The 19,662-nt window shown below is 39.1% G+C and overlaps 1 protein-coding gene across 17 annotated transcripts in view; it reads right to left on the reverse strand.

Moving 5' to 3' along the window:
- LOC122542270 (activating transcription factor 7-interacting protein 1-like) overlaps window positions 1–19,662 on the reverse strand; it is a 193,021-nt gene that overhangs the window by 126,527 nt on the left and 46,832 nt on the right. For 3 of the 17 annotated variants that reach the window (XM_043679829.1, XM_043679832.1, XM_043679830.1), the window contains exon 3: window positions 18,930–19,059. The exons of 12 other annotated variants lie outside the window; for them this stretch is intronic. Coding sequence is in view for 1 of the 5 variants with exons in the window: in XM_043679827.1 (XP_043535762.1) it covers window positions 3,285–3,304 (20 nt within the window). In the remaining 4 variants the exon portion in view is untranslated. Of the gene's footprint in view, window positions 1–3,284; window positions 3,436–8,247; window positions 8,327–18,929; window positions 19,060–19,662 lie in introns of those variants that run through there. 2 more of the 17 variants (XM_043679825.1, XM_043679827.1) reach the window with 2 other exon arrangements.

Here is a 19,662-nt window from a genome sequence, read left to right on the forward strand (position 1 = left end):
GAGATGCAAGGAACACCTTTTTCACAGAGGGTACTGCATGTACGGAATGAGTTACCAGAGGATGTGGTGGAGGCTGGTACAATTGCAACATCTAGAAGGCATCTGCATGGGCATATGAATAGGAAGGATTTAAAGGGAAGCAGCCTAAGCTCTGGCAAATAGGACCAGATTAGGTTGGGATATCTGGTCAGCAAGGACCAAGGGTCTGTTTCCATGCTGTACATCTCTATGACTCAATATTAACATCCTTTCATCCTTTGTGACCAGTACTGTACACAATTCTCCAGATTTGGTCTTACTAGTGCCCTGGATAACTGAAGCACAACATCTCCACTCCTGCATTTAATTCCCCTTGCAACAAATAAAATTGTTAGCTTTCCCTGCACAATTTGTGCATTAGGACATACCTTAGCACTGCTGCCTCACAGCACCAGGGTCCCAGGTTCAATTCCAGCCTCGGGCAACTGTCCGTGTGGAGTCTGCACATTCTCCCAGAGTCTGCATGGGTTTCCTCCGGGTGGTCCATTTTCATCCCACAGTCCAAAACATGAGCAGGTCAAGTAGATTGGCCATGCTAAATTCCCCATATAGTGTTAGGTGTGTTAGTCAGAGGGAAGTGGGTCTGGGTGGGTTACTCTCCAGAGGGTCAGTGTGGACTTGTTGGGCCGAAGGGCCTGTTTCCATATTGTAAGTCATCCAATCTAATCATACCCCAGATCTGTCTGCGTCTCAGAGCTCGACTTCTCACAATTTGGATAATACTGTGTGCTGCTTTCTATTCTCTGCCAAAAATGGACAATTCCATACTATCCACATTGTGCTCCACTTACCAGATCTTTGCCATTCACTTAAGAAGCCTACAAAATGTTATATCCTCTCCACAACTCATTTTCCTATTTGTTTTGAATCCGCAAATTCAGCTACCAAACCTTAAATATACATAATGACTTTGAAGAAATTGAAGAGTTGAGGCCCAGCACTGACCCATGGCACCATGCCAGCCTGAAAAAAAACCTCATTCCTATTATTTGACCTGTTAACAGGAAGCAACTTCTATGCATGCCAAAATGATACTCTATTCATAGAGTCAGTCATGACAAGCTTTTTTCTTCAACCTCAATAATCTTTGATGTGGCACCGTATCAAATACGTCCTGGAAGTCTAAATGCAATACATCAATTGGTTCTCTTTTATCTAAAGCACTTCAAAAAAGCTCCATTAAATTAAACATTTCCCTTTGACAAAACCATGTTGGCTCTGCAGGATTGCCTTGGACTTATCCAAGTGCTCTGTTAGAACATTTTTAATAAATATCTATAATTTTTCCATGTGACAGATGTAAGCTAACTGGCCAGTAGTTGTTGCCTGCTTTCTATTTCCCTCCATTTTTGAATAAACTCTGGAACATTGAGGGAGAGATTCAGCAGTGGTAACACTATTGAACATCAAAGAGGGGATGGTCAGATTCTCTCCTGGAGATGGTCATTGCCTGGCACTTCTGTGGCATGAATATTACTTAACAGTCCAAGCCCAAACATCCAGTCTTACTGCTATAAAACATGAACAGCTTCAGTATCTCAGCAATTCTGAATGCCATTCATTCATCAAATCAGCAGACATCTCTATTTTTGACCCAATGATGAGGGGACAGTCAGTCATTTAATGTGGAACCTGAAGTCGGTTAGGAGTTTACCCCAAGATCTCTTACAGCAATGCCTGGGGACGGAAATGATTGACCTCCAACCACACTAGCTTCCTTTGTGCAAGGTATGACTTCAGTCGAAAAGCTTCACAAATGATTCCCTTCTATTTTGCTAGAGAGTTTCTTGATGTCACACTAAAATGCTTCCTTAATGTCAAGGGAGTCACACTAACCATCTCTTCAATTCATTCTTTCAGCCATGTGTGGACCAAAGCTGTAATGATGTCAGACTGAGTGGCAGCAGGGCAATGGTAGAACTACAAATTTTACACCACTGAGCAAGTAAGCATGATTTGACAACAATGTCAATGTCAACAACTCTAACCGTCATTTTACTCAATTAAAATAGTAAGTCATAGTGTTGGAGGTTTCCTTTGTGGGGGGCTAGGACACATCTGGGCAATTTTTTTTAAGACTGCTGGGGATATGGTTTTACTGGACTCCTGCATCATTGGAATGATATTTATGGAACCTTGCTCTCATTAGTGGTTCTATTGTCCACTTTCATAACTGGATGTAGCAGGACTGCAGAACTTTGATCACACAACTAATGGATATGATCTTTTAGCTCTATCAGATACTATTTTTGTCTGTCGTAGAAGTAACCCTGCGTTTTAGCCTCAACAGTATTGCTGGACTCCTTTGAAATCTATCCCATTCAGAAGTGATAATGCCACACAATAAACGCTCAGGTTCTTAATGTAAAGACAGAAGTCTCCACAAGGTCGGTGTAGTGGTTACTCCTAAACACTGGCTTGGACTGATGAATCTGACAGATAGGCTGGAAATAATGGAATCACAAATATGTTTTCCCCTCATTTTGCTTCCTTGAACCCAGCACAGCAACTATATCCTTTAGGACTCATCCAGTTCAGTCAGTAGTAGTACTACCATGCAACTTTGATGAAATAGAGTACCCTATCCAGAGCACATTCTGTGCCCTTGTCACCCTCAACACTTCTTCAAAATAAATTTCATGTGGTGGCGTCAATGTTGAACTGGGAGGGGGGCAAGGTCAGAAATCATGACACCAGCTTATAGTCCAACAGGTTTATTTGAAATCACATGCTTTTGGAGCATTGCTCTTTCATCAAGTGAACTAAGGAGCTCCTAAGGAAGGAGCAGTGCTCCAAAAGCTTGGTGATTTTAAATAAACTTGTTGGACGATAACCTGGTGTCATGTGACTTCTAACCCTGTCCAAATAGATTTAATATGGGGGAACATGAGTTCATCTTCAAAATGGGCAAGGTCACTTGTAGATAGCAATCAGCAAAAGGTTTTCTTCCTAAGGTTTAAGTTAAAGTTAATGCCATGAGATTTGTGGTGTAAAGTCACTGCTGAGGACTGCGAGGCAATTCCCTGACTGTATACTATTGTGCTGCCATCTCTGGATCAGTCCTTTCTTGGGAAAGGCCATATACAGGGATGGTGATGATAGTGTTGAGACATTTTGCTCATTGATAATGATTTGCTCATTAATGATTATATCAGACTGTTGCTCAACTAGGTGTTGGCCAGCTCACTATTTTAGCATAATCCCAAAATTGGTTATTAAAAAGGGAAAATAAAAAAAAGACTTACAGGACTGTGTTTGCCATCATTCCCCATGCCTAGATGAATTCCAACTGGCCCATGCAGTTCCATTCCTTCAAGACTTTACAGCAGTTTGACAGAGTTGCTGGGCTTCCTTGGCCATATTAAAGTTTAAGAATCAGCTACATTACTGTGGGATCTGTTATCACATAGGACAAATCAGGTAATGTTTGATGTCATCTGGGAAAGAAATCTATCAACCAGATTATAGTTTCAACTATTAAATTGGAATTAAAATCCAGTTTCTATGTTATTTGAAGACAAAATTCCACCAGCTGCCATTTCATCCCATGATCCCAAAGCATTAGCCTGGGCCTCTGGATTACCTATCCAGTGACATCCCCACTATGCCAATGCCTCTCCCTGGTCATACGGATCCTGGTCAAACACTTTTTGATAGTTGAGATGCAAAACAGATTAAAATATGGAGGATGTCATCAACTTCCCACAGCTTTGTCATGATCATTTCCTCAAAAACATTGGAGGTGGGTGGACGTAGAATCATCGCCTTCAGAGTTAATACATCTACATCCAAAAATCCCTCCAATCAGAAAAAGGGCAAGACCCTAATACTGCACAAAACAGTATTAAAAACAAAATCACATGAAAGAATTATCAAACTGAGCTGGCAGCATGCATCAGAAACACTGATTAATAATTGTACTGTGTGTAGAAAAGGAAAAAATCATCCACACTTAACAGAAGCAGACAGGAAGGGTTTGTGTGATTAGTGCACTTAAACTGAATTTAGAAGAAGTGTTGCAATATTACCCTTGAATTTAAACACTTTGCTTTGAATTGAAATTCCAAAAAAATGTTGTAAGTCATTCTACAGTTAGAAATTAAGCTATAAACAAGCTGGGCTTTACAATGGACATTTTGCAGAAGTGGGCAGAGGTGGGTACTGCAGATGCTGGAGATCAGAGTCAAGATTAGAGTGGTGCTGGAAAAGCACACGTCAGGCAGCATCAGAGGAGCAGGAAAATTGACATTTTGGGCAAAAGCCTTTCATCAGGAATGCTGAATGTTTGATAGAATATTAAGTCAGTGACACTTTTTAAAATCAGGTTTTAAGTTCATTACACATAGGAGATAAGATGCAAAACAATTACAATGGCACCATACGGTGCAAAAATATACTTTCATCTCCAAGGTAGGTGAAGCAACAGACTCACTGCACAAATGTGCCAACACTCAGTGCTGTTGAATACCTTAAAGCATTTGCTTAGATAAATTTTACCTATAAAATGGCTATTTAGGTCTTAAGTTATGGAAAAACAAAGCATTAACCCATATTATATTTAATCTCGGACACTACAAAAAAGGTCTACTGCACTCATTACAATGCCAGCCATTGACAATTTATGCAAAGAATCTCAAGGAAACATGGAAAAATGAAGCAAAGTTAATACAAGTGTATTTTTTAAAAAAGCACTTAAACTCATCATGCTAGATTACAAATCAGGATGTCCAAAAATGGGGTGGAAGTAAATGGTGTATGAAGTAACTACAAAGTGAAAAATCTAACTGCACATTAGCAGATATTCTCTTGTACACCAACAGAGAGCAGCAGCAAGGCTGAGTGTTAGTACGCCAGTAAGTGCTTCTAGAATTTTCCAGCAAAGATGCATTTGATTCTGTATGTTAGACATAGCAGCTAGAAAGATAAAGATTTGGCTGAAGAAAGACTCTGCCCCCCAAAAATCACACCCAAAGACAGGCTACCACAGGTTTTCATGGCCTGTTTAACAGCCTGTCACTGTTGCAAAATATGATAAATATGATACAATGGATCCTTTGTCATACTGTTGTTTTTCACGATCCATTGTGTGTTTTTCAGGAATTTAGAGAGTGTCAGTGAGTCACTTCATACGAGGCATGAGAACACTGGCCACCGGAAAGAGGTGGAGCCTGAATAATACAAAGGAATGACTTGTGCTTTGCTATAGCTGGCCTGTTTTCCCAAATATTTGCTCAGCCACTATTGCCTCATTAACCGCTAGGCTTCAAAATACACAACATAAACCCAGATAACTTGCCACTTCCATTTAAGTGAGCAGACATCATAAAACATACTACTGAAGCAGATTTTGCACTTAGAATGAATATTAACACTGGTTGATAAAATCTTTCCCACTATGTCAATTAACAATGCAATGTTCTATATCTAACAGAATATGGCAAACAGATTTTTTTCCATTTCAAAATTTCTTTTCTACCATGCTAACATTTTTACTGGATTGTACTGGCAATTTATTTTGCAGTTGTGAGATGCTTATGACCTGTGTATCAGAAGAATGCAACACTTCTGATACAAGCAGAAAACAAAGCAGGCAAGTTTCAAACACAGCAAAATTATTTGGATGAACCCTTGGTTTTTAAGTTCTTTGCAGCATCTCTATTTCTACATTGTCCTTGCTTCCTAAGTAAAGCAGAGAAGTAAATTCCCAAAACTGGAGGAGTCAAGCATTTACTTTGTTACAGCCAAAGCTAATTAGGGTCTAAAATTACCAACCCTGCACCAAAAAGCAGCAAATTTTAATGATTTCCAAAAAGAGGTTTATTTCTGTACATCAACCAGTGCTTCCTGGTTTCAGACCTCATGCGAATTTGGAATCTACCATTGAAGTGTCTGCATCCCTTCATGTCACTCAACAATCTGAGCTTTATAATCCAAGTATTCAAATCCGGTCCTCAGTTTCTGTCCCCTAAAGTGCCTCATTAAGATGATCACTCAACAACATCTTTTCTTCTACTCCTATGTGAACTTTGCACTCTTGAACATTTCTTCATCTTGCCAGCTAACTTTCCCACTAGTTTCTCATGAGAAAAGTACACTGATGGAATGCAACCCAAGTAGTTTATCTTGTGTGTGCAATAACCACTCATTTGTATGCACCAGAAAGAACAATGTACAACCCCATCATTTGGAGCATTGTTTTACAGCCAATAGATTGGATAAATTGCTAATATGCCAATATAGTTTTAAAATGCTTTTTTTTTTAAAAACTAGCACAAAAAAATGTGCAAAATTAACCAAATAATCTGAAGTCTTTTCTGGCCCCACCTTTCCCACATATTACAGATTTAAATTCAGAGATGAAAATATTTCAGCTTTAACTACAGAATGCAAAGTGGGATTATAACTATTGCTATTATAATTACATACCAAGTTTAAATTTTTGAAAGGTCATTTCCTCTTAATCAGTGTGCTAAGCCTGTACATCCTTTGGTTGACCACCTTCAGTACAACACCAGAGGGCACCTGTGCTCATTAGCTACATGGTGGCTATTCTTCAAAATCTTTAAAAATCATATCTGTAATACTTAACTTGGTACTGAGTATTTTCTTTATTCAAATACCCTGTACGTACATAAAGTGAGAAAACTGTTTTGAGCAGGATGAGCGTGAACACATATCACATCTATTTTTAGAAAGGGAACCCAAACTTGTCTTCTATAAGTAGGCCTGTCATGATTTCTCTTATGTAAAATCAAATTCTCTTTCAAACTAAAATTTGTTTTACGCATTCACTGTCATTAATAGGGCCTCCATTACTTTGAGAAATATTGCAGTAATGTATTAACCACCTCCCATTTTTGTTAAAACTACAGATTGAGAAAAAGCAAAAATGATTTTCAGCACACTGATTTGATGGAGGTTTTTTGATGTAAAATAAAATGCTGCAGAATATGCAACAGAGCTTTCAAGCCATGCTTGCCACAATGTACTGATTGCCATTCACAGTTTCAAATGTTTCAGAATCACCAGCATTTGTACAAGTCTTCCCCATGATGTGAGTTAAGCAAACAGGAAATGAGTTTTCTGCCCTTGAATGGAACAAAAGGACGTGGCATGGATTATTTCCATAACACTAATCCTGACATAACTGAAGTGTGCTGTTAAAAATGGGAAAATATATTCTGCAATCTGTATATATAGTGTCTAATTTTAGTTTTGTAATCTGAAGATAAAAGGGAAGTAATAAAACAATGACTACCCATTTGCCCTCCAGCAAAGGCACGAGCAGGCCTGCCGCATCTATAAACAAGTTCTACCTTCTGGTCAATTTATGGTAATCTATTTTACTGCAGTCAACAACAATCTGTGCAATTCATTGTAAAGATGAGCTGAGCTATCTTGAGTACTTGAGCATTTTCATGATTCGCAAAGCATTCAATTGAATTTTTAATAGAAAAAACAACTAAGCAATATTACTTAAATTTTAGCAGAAAGGAAGTCCAAGCATTGTCTTGTCTTGGTGTTGAGATTATGAAAGGTCTGCCACTGAGGGCTTTTCAATCAAAGCATGGTTAATTTCTCAAATAAAGAGAAAACATTAACTCAGTACTATTTTAAAAGTTAGTTCAGACAGAAAGCTGTTGTTTATATGAACCAATATATTTCCTTCAAGTAAAGTCAGAATAAAAACACATGTTTGCAATGATGATGAGGTAACTGGAAACAAACTTAGTGGATATTACCTCTGGCCAATCAGGCTACTCATCTGCCAGTTTTTCCAAACTACCATGTTGAGAGTTTGCTCCCACTTCTCTCCAACATCCTTTTAATCATGAATTAATTAAAAATTTGGTCCCAATTAAATCAGGATCATCCTTCCCATGATGCATCATACATATTCTTCACTTTTCAAGCCTTGTTTGCTGCACACAATGAACTTACTTTAAAATGGGGATCAACTGAAATAATAGCCAATACTTTACTGTTTGAACTAATAAAATTGCTCTGTTTGTTAGTTATTTAACTGGATACAGCTAGACACAAAGCCCTAAATCCAGAAGCGTGGAAAATGCCATCATGTCAAAAATAGATTCCCTAGATTGTGTACATTATTTTTTGACAAATGTAGTTGGCAAAATGTGCCATAAAATAAACTGTAAAAGAAATTTCTGTATTGTGGAAAAACAAGTGTAAAAATACTGGACATACCCATGAGGGAGCCCCCTGCAGCCATTTTGTAAGTCAGTCTCAGCAACGGCAGCAAAAACCTCACCTTCTTTGAAGTCACTGCACTGTGTGGGGGAGGGATACATACCTGCTGCCTGATAGGTCTGCATAATCATGCTTGCAACTGCCAATAAAAAAGGAGCTGCTCAGAACTGAGCAATCAGCAGCGAGCCCTGCAAAGTTCGCCTGGCAACTGAGGGGCAAAGGAGGTTATTCTATGGTCATGAAAGGAGGGTGAGGGGGGAAAAAAAAGACTGATTGCTGGAAATCTGAAGACCATCAGAATTTGATAGCTAAAGCCAGTTATATAAATTGTTTATATTTTAAAAGAGCCAATCACAAGAATAAAAACCTCAAGCTGGTATACGAAAACACACCTTTGTCCATGCTTTAGTAAAAGATATGTTAAATCAATTAACGTAATTAGAAACTGCTGCATATCTTTGCACTGGGATAGATAAGCTGCACGGGTTATTCTGGACACAACAGCTCTCTAATTTACTGGGAAATTTTGAGGTGACAAGTCTTCAAATATGACCCAAATCAGACCATATTTGCCAAAATAACAGCTGATGCCACACCTGTTCATCATACTTCCCTTGTGACATTAAGTTACCTATGGATGCAGATCAAAACGACGATCAAATACACATGCAGCCTTCCTCGCCATTTCTGCTCTCAACCGCATCTAATATAGATGACATTTGTATACTTAAGTGCTTTGATTGGGGGGGGTCAGACAGGCAGAAACCAAAAAGCAACAAGTAATTGGCCAGGATCTCAAATTTCTTGTTGTTCTTTCATGTATTAACCATCCTTTGCCCTGAAATTCCTAGTTTGGATTGTTGTAACATTTAAAAGATTCCCCCAATCATTACGACTCATTGCTGTTTAAGAAACCACTAGCCACACACTTTCCTTTGGTGCCTCAAGGTCATTCATGATGTAACTATCAAAACTACTTGATAAATGGTCTTGCATGAACAGAAAAAAACTAACTACTTCTTAGAAGGAGCTGTTTCTCCTGACTTAAATCAAATTAGGATGCAGCACCACACAGTGTTAACTACAAAAATATGGCTATGGATTTTGATATGATTGTTGGACCACTGACTAGTTTGTCTGCACAAATAGAAAATAAAAATATCTAATTATGAAGAAATGTATATATAGACTATAAAAAATTGACCATATAGTCAATTGCATTAAAAAGTGAGCAACTGCCATATCTAGAGGCAATTGCGACAGCAAGGACATCCTTCCGGCATTCGTGTGGCAGTAGCAAAAAAGCTCCTCCAGGGGACAGGATGGTGGTGCCAACATGACATTTGCAGCCAAAGCAAGTTTTATGGGTACAATGGGAGCCTGGCAGCAGAGCAGGGACTCCTAGTGGCAGTAGGCCTGGAGCAAGTTCTTCTGGTCATTGGTGAGGCAGTGGAGAAGCAGAGCTGGGGACTCCTGGTTGTGGGGTGAGCGCCAGTTCAGTGCAGTCAGTGAGGTGGGTCTAGTGATGAAGAGACAGCACCTAAGATGTGTGGCAACTCCTACATTGGTTAGGCCAGTGCAGGCAGCAGCAAGGCATTGGAGGTCTCTCAGTTACTGGAAGCTCTATGCCAAAGTGGACTAGGTTGGAAAGACTAATTCTCTGGACTTTTTATTTCTTTAATTTCCTAATTTTTCTTTGAGTGTTTTTGGTAAGAATCTTTACCTAGGATGCCTTTGAACCTCAATGTGGTGATCTGTTAACTTTTCACTGTACAGAGGAACCTCAATTATCTGGCATTCGATTACTTGAATATCAAATTACCTGGCAAGACCGCAAGGTCCCAATGCTCGGCTAACCTGTTATCTGGCATTCGATTATCCGGAATTCGATTAACGGAACAAAACACTGCCCGCCCGTGTCCTTCAGATAATCATGGTTCCTCTGTACTCAAATGAGTACATGATAATAAAGCTAATTCAATTCAATCCAACCTACCAACTCCTGCTAATGTTTTATTACTAAGAGCTGTGAAGAATACTACAGAATAAAATCCTGCTCACAAATGCAAAAGCTCAAGAGTATGAATGAAGTTACATATCCTATGTATTCAATTTAATATCCAAGGTGAACAATTCATAATCATTGGGGGACTTGGATCTATTACATGGCTCTTTATAATTCTCCCCAAGTCAGTTTGAGATGCTACTTTAGAGATACAGACAATTTAAATTTACAGCCTTTCATTAGGTACCCATGAGCAGCTGCAGAGTAAATGGTCATACTAATTAATAGTTAAACACTCGCTTCAATCCAAGTTTCCTATTTCAAAATACTAATAGGAGGAATGAAACGGAGTTCTAGCCAAGGACTTGTTTCTTCAGATTTAAAATTCAGCAGGAATTGCTTCACATTTAACACAGCCTCGTGACTTACCATTAGCATCAGCAATCCACAAAGTCCAAAAGAAACATTTTTGGATTATGATTTACCAAGAATAAGGTTCAGAGCTATTTGAAAGGAAGGTTTTCCTAATAAATTGACATTTGTTTGATCAAATAAAGAGTCAACACAACCACACCAGATACAGAGACTAGCTTATAGTATTGTCCCATTGTAGATTAAAAAATACCTATCAGACTACCTTTTAACCAATTAATCTGGCACAACCACTCGCTGTATGTTCTTACGCAATAATTAGCTTTTGCAAGAGTCTTAATTATTGCCTCAAACAATAAATCAATACCACTAGTGACTGTTAATGGTGAAGCATTTGTATTTATCTTCAGCCAGAAATATTGAGTAGGCAATTCACCTGGGTCAAGTGGAAACAGTTCAGCTTTCAGGGTTTGGAAGTAGTTAGGGAGGAGGGGAAGAGTTACTTATTGCAAGCTTTCGGACGTCTTTTCCTTCCACAGGCATATCCAGGTAGTGTCAAGGAGAAACAGAAACCAAGTTCAGAAGAGCAATGCTAGGCAACTTTCAGCCTATTGCATCCCATTTCTTTCAGAACTAAAACCAACAATAAACTGGATCTCTAAGAAAATTTTGGCTTCCTTTCCAAAGTTACTTGACTTTTTGGTAATTATACAAGTCATAGCTCCCATTATATTTAGACTTCCAATTCCAAACTATAAATATCTTTGTTCAAAACCTTGGTAACCCCTTTTCATCTACTATGTCCAAATGGTTCTATATTCCAGTTCTGGTTGCCAAAAATCAAGGCAGCTTAAGCAGACTATGGCATCAAGAAGCCCAAACAAAACTGCTGTCAGTAGAAATTGCTGCTGGTTGCAGTCATTTCTAGCAGAGAAATCTGGTTGCAGTCACCATAGATCACACATTCATATCCCAAGGAGATCATGGCAGAAATTCCTCAGGGTAGTGTACAAGGCCCAACCATTTTCAGCTGCTTTATGAATGATCTTTCCACCATCATAAAGGTCTGAAGTGAGATATGAGATGTGAAGAGATGGATGTTCAGTACCATTCTCAGAATGCTAGACCATGTCCAAATGCAGCATCCAGGCTTGGGCTGATAATAGCAAGTAACATTCATTTAATGAGAGCTAGAAAGTGAGCAGTCAAAGCATGGAAAAAACTAATCATTGTCCCCTGGTACACAATGGTATAGCTAATCACTGAACCTCCCACAAATCAAAATCCTGGGTGATTACCAGGGGCCAGAAACTGAACTGGACCAACCACGTAAACACTACAGCTACTAGAGTGGGTCAAACAGAGTTCCTGGTGTAGTGAATAATTCCACCTGCCATCTCCCCAGTCGCTCTCCATCATCTCCAAGGCACAAATCAGGAGTATGATGGAATACCTACCATTTGCCTATATAAGCAAAGCTGCAACAATATTCAAGTGTGACAGTACTGTAACCTTTAAGGTGTTCTGCCCATTTTTTCTTGCAGAGGGGTTTTGTTAAAGTGGTTCCAAAGTGTCTCCTTCAAACTGGCAGTCAGTAAGCAACTTTGAGTTCTCTTTGGGTATTCGGTTTTTCCAAGATGTGCTAATGAATGATGAGTGAGCAGGGTCAGACCCAGGAAGGCTTTTTGTTTTGCTTTCAGTTAATTGAGGTTGTTTCTGCTGTCTGAAGCTAAAAGTTAGAGTTCTCTGCTGCTAGACTATAGTCTTCGACAACAAAGCTTCCCCTTAAAATCAAAAGGGAGCAAAGTGCTTTCTTCTGGACTGGAAAGAGACAGTACATGAGAATCATAACTGTTTTGCGAAATGCATTTTTTGCCAAAGGGCAGATAATAGACAAGTTGGTCTGCAAGTGTTAGGGAAATAAGTTGACAGGCATAGGTTAGCCCAGGACTACAAAATGGGCCACAAGGTGAGTTCAGGAGCACACAGGTTTGGAGGGTATGAGGGTTATGGGTCAGATGCAAGGCATGAGGAAGCAGCCCCCTTCTCGTGCCAAGTTTCAGTCATGAGAGATTAGGACAAATTGTCCATTTTCATGTTGAGGTATAGCACTTAATTATTCAATCGTGTCTAAATTATACACAATTATGTCTTCTGAAGGTCCTACCATGACTGAAGAGACCAATGAGATAATCGACATACACATTCAGTAGCAGCTCGTGTATTAGCTGCTTAGGAGAACCTGTACAGTTACACTGCATCTTGCCTTCCTCTGGGAATGTTGGAAGTTGCTAGTTTGATCCAAGTATTCCTTGAAACATGATTAATCAAATTTCAAAATGGTCAAATGGTAATCTCTACATGAGCTGGTCAACCAGTTTCATTGAAGTGTGCTATTATTGCTAATTAAAATTTGTGCATATTAGAGAAAGAAAATTGAAACAAAAGCAAGTAACTATGTAAGTACAATCTTTTAACTTTGCTAAGTTTCAGTCATAGCCAGAATAGTCATGCAGTTTCAAAGAATAACATTCTTTCAGGAAAAAAAAAGGGAGAATCTTTGACAGCAATAAATTTTGTTTGATGTATAGAGGGGAATAAAAAGGCAAGTATTCTGGTTTTGAATATTATTCTTCTACAACTAGGACCAGTCTTCAATCCAATTAGACTAGTTAAAGTATGTCCTTCTGGTTCTGCAAACTCAGCTTTAGTAGTCATGATCCAGGTCCTAATAGGTGGGTGCTGTCTGGCTCCAGTGGAAAGCTTTAAATAGTTCAGCTGCTAGATACAGAATGCTCTAACTAATGGTAACCAGAAGTAAAAGGAAAACCAACTCTTTAAAAATACTTTTCATTTATATTGCAGTTTTCACAACTACTGGATGCCCAAAGCAATTTAGAGCATATGAACCAATTTTAATTTGAAAGACACGGTTTCAACATAGAAAACAGTAAATTTGTATACAGCTAGCTCTCAAACTCTCAAAATCAAACAGTTATGCCTGTCTTTCACAAATTTGTTTGTCTTGCAAAATTTGCTGTCCACCTATTTGCCAATGTAGTGAGGGTTTAATCTTCATTCATCCATCCATAGGTTTAAAGAAAATTGAAAGAAAACAAGTTGAAACTGCACTGCACAAGCGCATCCTGCCACATTTACCATTTGCAAAAACAACAAAAAACCAACTACGAAAAGCAGGACTTTGTTCAAAATGTACTAACGATTAGTAAGTACTAGGTTGGCTGATGGATAAATTAGTCAGGCATCTCTCCTTCAAAGGATGAGCATGGGATTTTTTTTTCATCATTAGATAATCCATAGTTAGGTGGTTGCTCTTGAGTGGGACGGATGCAGATCTGATTCTGTGACACCTTAAAAAGAGTAGGCAGTACCATGGTTTAACATCTCACTCAAAAACAAAAATCAGCACCTCAATAATGGACTGGATCATCAATCTTGATTTTATGTGCTCAGGTTCTGAATTGGGACTTGAACTACAACCTTAAGGTTCAGTTGAGTCACAATTACAGCTTTAACATTGAAGCTAGATTGGAGGAACTAGATATCAAGCATTTTTGATACACAAAAAAGCTAGCTTTAGAAAATATGTTGGGTCACTAGTTTGGCAAGGTATTGTTTAATAGTAAAATAATTCTTAAGTTCCAAAGCTGGTCTTCTCCACTGATTTGATTTTGAACGACTGGCATTACTGAGGAATTTCTATCAAACCTGAAATAGCATATTATCCTTTACTGACTTGCTCTTCGCTCATTTAAGATGCAGTGCTGACATGTTGCACTATAGTCAAAATTCTGTGAACAAAATAACCAAAGATTTAGTCTAGGACTGTGCCATGCAGGATTCAGTAACCAACAGTTACTTGAGATACCATTTGAAACCTTGATAAGGAGACCAAGCTGATACTGGAATTCCAATTTTAGACGTTGGTGGTTACAAGACATGTTAAGTACATATGCAAGTTAGTTAAATTCGCCAATTATAACAGTTCTATTCAACAGCTGGAGATATTTGAGAGGTTAAATCACAATATTTAATAAGGGAACCACCCGCCCCCCCCCAAATGATTATGTACGCCTTAAAATATTTCAGAGATGACTGCAATGTGTAGAACTTAATCCAAGTTGTACTCTTACTCTTCAAAAAGATGCTTTGCAAAGTTTGTTGACATGTAATGCCAATATTATATCACTCTCTTACAAGATCATCTTCCAAAGCTCAAAACATTTTCAGCAAGTTAATCAGGATAACATTGAACAGACTATTTTTTGAAGATGTTGCTAGAGATTGCTCAGTTCTCAATGTTCGTCATTTAACAAGATCTCTGGAACATTGTGAAAGTTGTTCTGGTAATAGCAGTTTTCAACTGTTAAAACAAACTCAAAACTTAAGTTCATTTATCAAAGCATCAATAGTGCAGCTATCAAAAGAATGGCAATCCAAACCCTGAAACAAGGTACTTTAAAAAGGAAAAACCGAAATCAAAAAGTAAAACAAAAAGAATGACAATTATACCGAGTTTTCAACAATGGATCAGAGCAAAATAAGCATTACCAGAATTAGGTCATAATTGAGCTTTTCTTTTGCATGTCTCCTGGCCAGACCCTGACATTTAACAAGATTAATTAAAAAGCTTGGTTAGGGTCACAGGTAGTTCAGGGTCCAAAACTAGAGGGCATAGGTTTAAGGTGAGAGGAGAAGATTTTTAAAAAGTAACGTTTTCAGGTAGAGGGTGGTGTGTATTGAAGGAGCTGCCAGAGGAATCATTGAAGCTGGTACAATTACAATATTTAAAAAAGGTATCTGGATAAGAGGAGGAAGGGTGTTAGAAGAATATGGGCCAAATCCTGACAAATGGGATTAGGTCAGGTTGGGATGTCTGGTTGGTGTGGATGAGTTGGACAGGATGTATAACTGACTCTTCAGTACTAAAAATGGGTTGCTGTCAGGGTCAATAGCCTTTTGTGTCCAGTACCTTCCACCATTGATTCATTATTGCGTGCGTCAAACTGAATGAAGACTGGTACCTTAGGACAAGGCAAGTTCAATAAGCCACTCAGCACTTCTGGTTGAAGATGGCCGCAAATACTGGAGGTTGTTTTTTTTAAATTGCACTGACATGCTGGATGCTGTTCCTTGAAGATGGGAGGATCCAAAAATGTTCCTTCTCATTAGATTAGATTACTTAGTGTGTAAAAAGGCCCTTCGGCCCAACAAGTCCACACCGATACGCAACCCACCCAAACCTATTCCCCTACACCTAACGGTACTGGCAATTTAGCATGGCCAATTCACCTAACCTGCACACTTTTGGACTGTGGGAGGAAACCGGAGCACCCGGAGGAAACCCACGCAGACACGGGGAGAATGTGCAAACTCCACACAGACAGTCGCCTGAGGCAGGAATTGAACCCGGGTCCCTGGCGCTGTGAAGCAGCAGTGCTAACCACTGTGCTACCGTGCCGCCCACTTGGTGTTAGTTGTTCAATAATCATCTGGATGCAAAAGTACAGTTGGTTCTGATATAACAAGATAGTCCTGTTCCCACGTGACCCCGCATTATAAGAAAATCGCATTATAACCGCACCATATAAACTAATGGGGCCAGTTATAACAGAGGTAAGGAAAGTTCGTGTTCTACAAATAATCGTCTAAATTCTTCAATCACATTATGGCCAATTCACACTGAAGAAACATACATTATAGCCAAACCGCCTGTACTACAATTCTTTTAATCTGATTCGTTGGTTGTGAAATTCATTTAAGTCCATCATATGCTGCTTTCAGTCATCCGGTGCTGTCGTTTGTTTCTTGGCACTTCATTTTTAGATATGCCCCCACTGCTCCTGTCAAGCTCTCATCTCCACATTCAGTTAGGCTGATTTGTTGACTTACATGGTAGAGTTAAATGTATGCCACATCATGAGTTAACAGATTATGGTTTAAAGTAATTGTCATTGCAATGGAGAGATCAGTTCTCTAATTAGCAGTGATAGTGCCACTTTATTTGCATTAACACAAACTTGGTTTCATCTTGTTGAAATCAAATCAATTGTGCAACTGTTTCTTGCAAAACAGAATTGAACTGTTCCCGATGTTCTGCTGGGTTTATACTATTGTACAGACAGTGGAGTCTCTAAGTCAGGTCTGAAAAATGGCTTTTAGTTCTGGCCAAGATTTAACCTACAATAAAAGATCAAGGTGATGCCTCTATCGTTTCAACAGTCAGACCTCTCTTCCTTGCTCTAAAAAGGGAGACATGGTCACTATCTCAGGCCAAAAGGCACCGTTCCGTTGTCCCAGCATGCTGTGCACAAATCGGAGCCTAATAATTGAATTCCCTGCCAGTTGTTACATCTTGATTATAATTCCACCTATTCTTGGGAATGTGGTTTTTAATTTGGGGTGGCAAGGTGGCTCAGTGATTAGCACTGCTGCCTCATAGTACTAGGGACCTAGGTTCTATTCCAGCCTTGGGCAATTGTCTGTGTGGAGTTTGCACATTCTCCCAGTGCCTGCGTGCGTTTCTTCAGCGTGCTCCGGTTTCCTCCCACAGTCCAACGATGTGCAGATCAGATGAATTGGCCATGTTAAATTGCCCATAGTGTTAGGTGCATTAGTCAGAGCGAAATGGGTCTGGATGGGTTACTCTTCAGAGGGTTGGTGTGGACTTGTTGGGCCTAAAGGGCTTGTTTCCACACTGTAGGGAATCTAAATTGCATTGCACCATTGGTTCTTCGCTCAGCCAGCTGAGACTTCATTTTGCTCTTGGAGATCTTTGTCATGGACCTTCATGCCTACACAACCTATTAAGTCACCAATTAGGGTGTTCTGGCAATCAATTCAAGATGTGGGACTCAAGAACATGGCTGCATTAAAGATTTTAGTCATCTGCATCTGACTGGAAGGTCCAAACACTACAATGCTTTGTAAAGGAACGCCTCTCCTACTTGTGCATATACTTGTAACTGCTCAACTAGTGCAGTCCATTAGTTGTCTTAAAGACTTGGAGCTTAATTTGCAGGTTGCTGCAGACTTCCTTTTAGCCAATATTTATAGTGGCAAGAACAGTGAACTCATCATTGCTCTGAGTTAATGCATTATATGAATGCATTTAAGTAAAGCTAAACAAGCAGATGACAAAAAAAAAGGATAGTTTTTATGTAACAGAAACGGATGGGGAGGGTCAGGGTGAAAGCAAAGATGCTGTGGAGTGGTTGGGCTGAATAGCCTGTTTGTATTTAGGATTTATGCCACAAACATTTTAGTTACGTTTACATATGCACTTCACAAATTGTTTACTGGCAACAGGAAAGAATGGAGATCCATCAGGGACAAACGGTCAAAGATCATACTATACCTCTTGTGGAGTACATGCTAAATTACTGTCTATAGAATGGAACTGAATTGTAGTTATTGTCACATGTACTGAAACTTGTACAACAGAAGGGGTGTGGCCAGTTCTCCCAGCTCTGCTTTTATCTGGTTTGGTTTGGTTTTTAGCAGTAGTGTGGAAGAAGCTGGTCCAGGCTGGCGCACACACTCTCTCTGACTTTTATCCGGTAAGAACCGGTGTTTGATTGTACCTTTTGTTGCAAGTATTTGGAACGGCATCATTAAATTGGGATGATTTGCTGGGTTTTCGGAGAGGTTATTTGGTATGATGTTTTCTGTTGTGGGTGTTTGATTCAGTAATCTTGTAAATAAATTCTGTTTTGACTAAAATTAAGAAGTTTGATTAGTCAAATTTCTCCTGGAATATCCACTCTACACCTGCTTAAAACAATTAGCAAAGTTAGGGCCTGGGCTACCTTCTCGAAATGTTGAGGTGTCTAGCCTAGTCCATAAGACAAATCATTATTTATATATAGTGTTAATTACAACTAAGCACTGATCCTGGTGGTATTACACTAGATTATCCCAAAAGTACATGCGTGAAATTTTAGGTTTCCAAGCCAAGCTCCTCCCTCTCAAACTGGTTAAATCTTACTATGATATGGCTCCTGCTTCCTCGGTGATCTTTTTCTGACAGTTTTAAACCTGGTCATTTCACATCATCAGATCCAAACTGCTGAGCGCTGGCTGGATTCCCAATATATTGTTCCAGGAAACAGTTCCAACTGCATAAAATTCTTTGTGCCTACCCCAACCAATTGGACTCTCAATTCTGCAAGACTGGAGTCACCACGATTACTGTATTGTTTTTTTAAACGTGCCCTCATTATTTCCTGTTCCACCACACTGCAACTCCGACAAGTCATCTTTCTCTCATTTTATTTCTTACCTCCACCCATTTGGATTCTATATCTTCACTCAACTAGGTAGGAGAATTGAGTCAAAGTCTGTAGTTCTTCCCATATTTCTCAATGTTTCAATGAGATGGTTTCTATGCTATCGTTTCTTGATCCATCTATCTGTAAATGTAGCAAAGCAGAAATTGAAGAGCACAAGAAAATTGGTGTCTATGAAGACTGTCCCATTGACCATTATAATTAACAGAAGCAACTGAGGTAGTTAACAATCTTAAGTTATGTGGAGCTCAAAACACAAATTCAATGGAAACACTTTCAGGATTAGAGTCCTTGAATGGTTAGCAGCTTAAAGCCAACAAAACAGTAAGATGCGGCATTTCAAATCCTTCACTTGTTGAGACATCGATCTTTACAATTCAACATTTCAATTTAATATTAAAAGAAAGTACTTCTGAATAGATAGCATCCAATCAGTTTGGATGAGATGTGTTTTTCCACTATCAAGTCAAAACATCAACAGCAATTACGTTGGCAAGCACTCATGTGCATTACTGAATGTAAGCAGCTGCTGGTTCACAGCAAATGTATCTAGGATGGGAACTCAATCCAGCAAAACCAAGAGTGGTGAAGAAGCGTAGAAGATATGAGCAGGTAGGGAAAGATTTAAGTTTAGGGTTGCTTGACAAAGGCTCAACTGGCATGACTTTGACCAGATAAGAACCTGCAATAAACAAGGAGGTGCTGGAGGTATGGGTAGTGGTTTAA

The sequence above is a fragment of the Chiloscyllium plagiosum genome, chromosome 39 (assembly GCF_004010195.1).
Source record: "Chiloscyllium plagiosum isolate BGI_BamShark_2017 chromosome 39, ASM401019v2, whole genome shotgun sequence".
NCBI lineage: Eukaryota > Metazoa > Chordata > Chondrichthyes > Orectolobiformes > Hemiscylliidae > Chiloscyllium > Chiloscyllium plagiosum.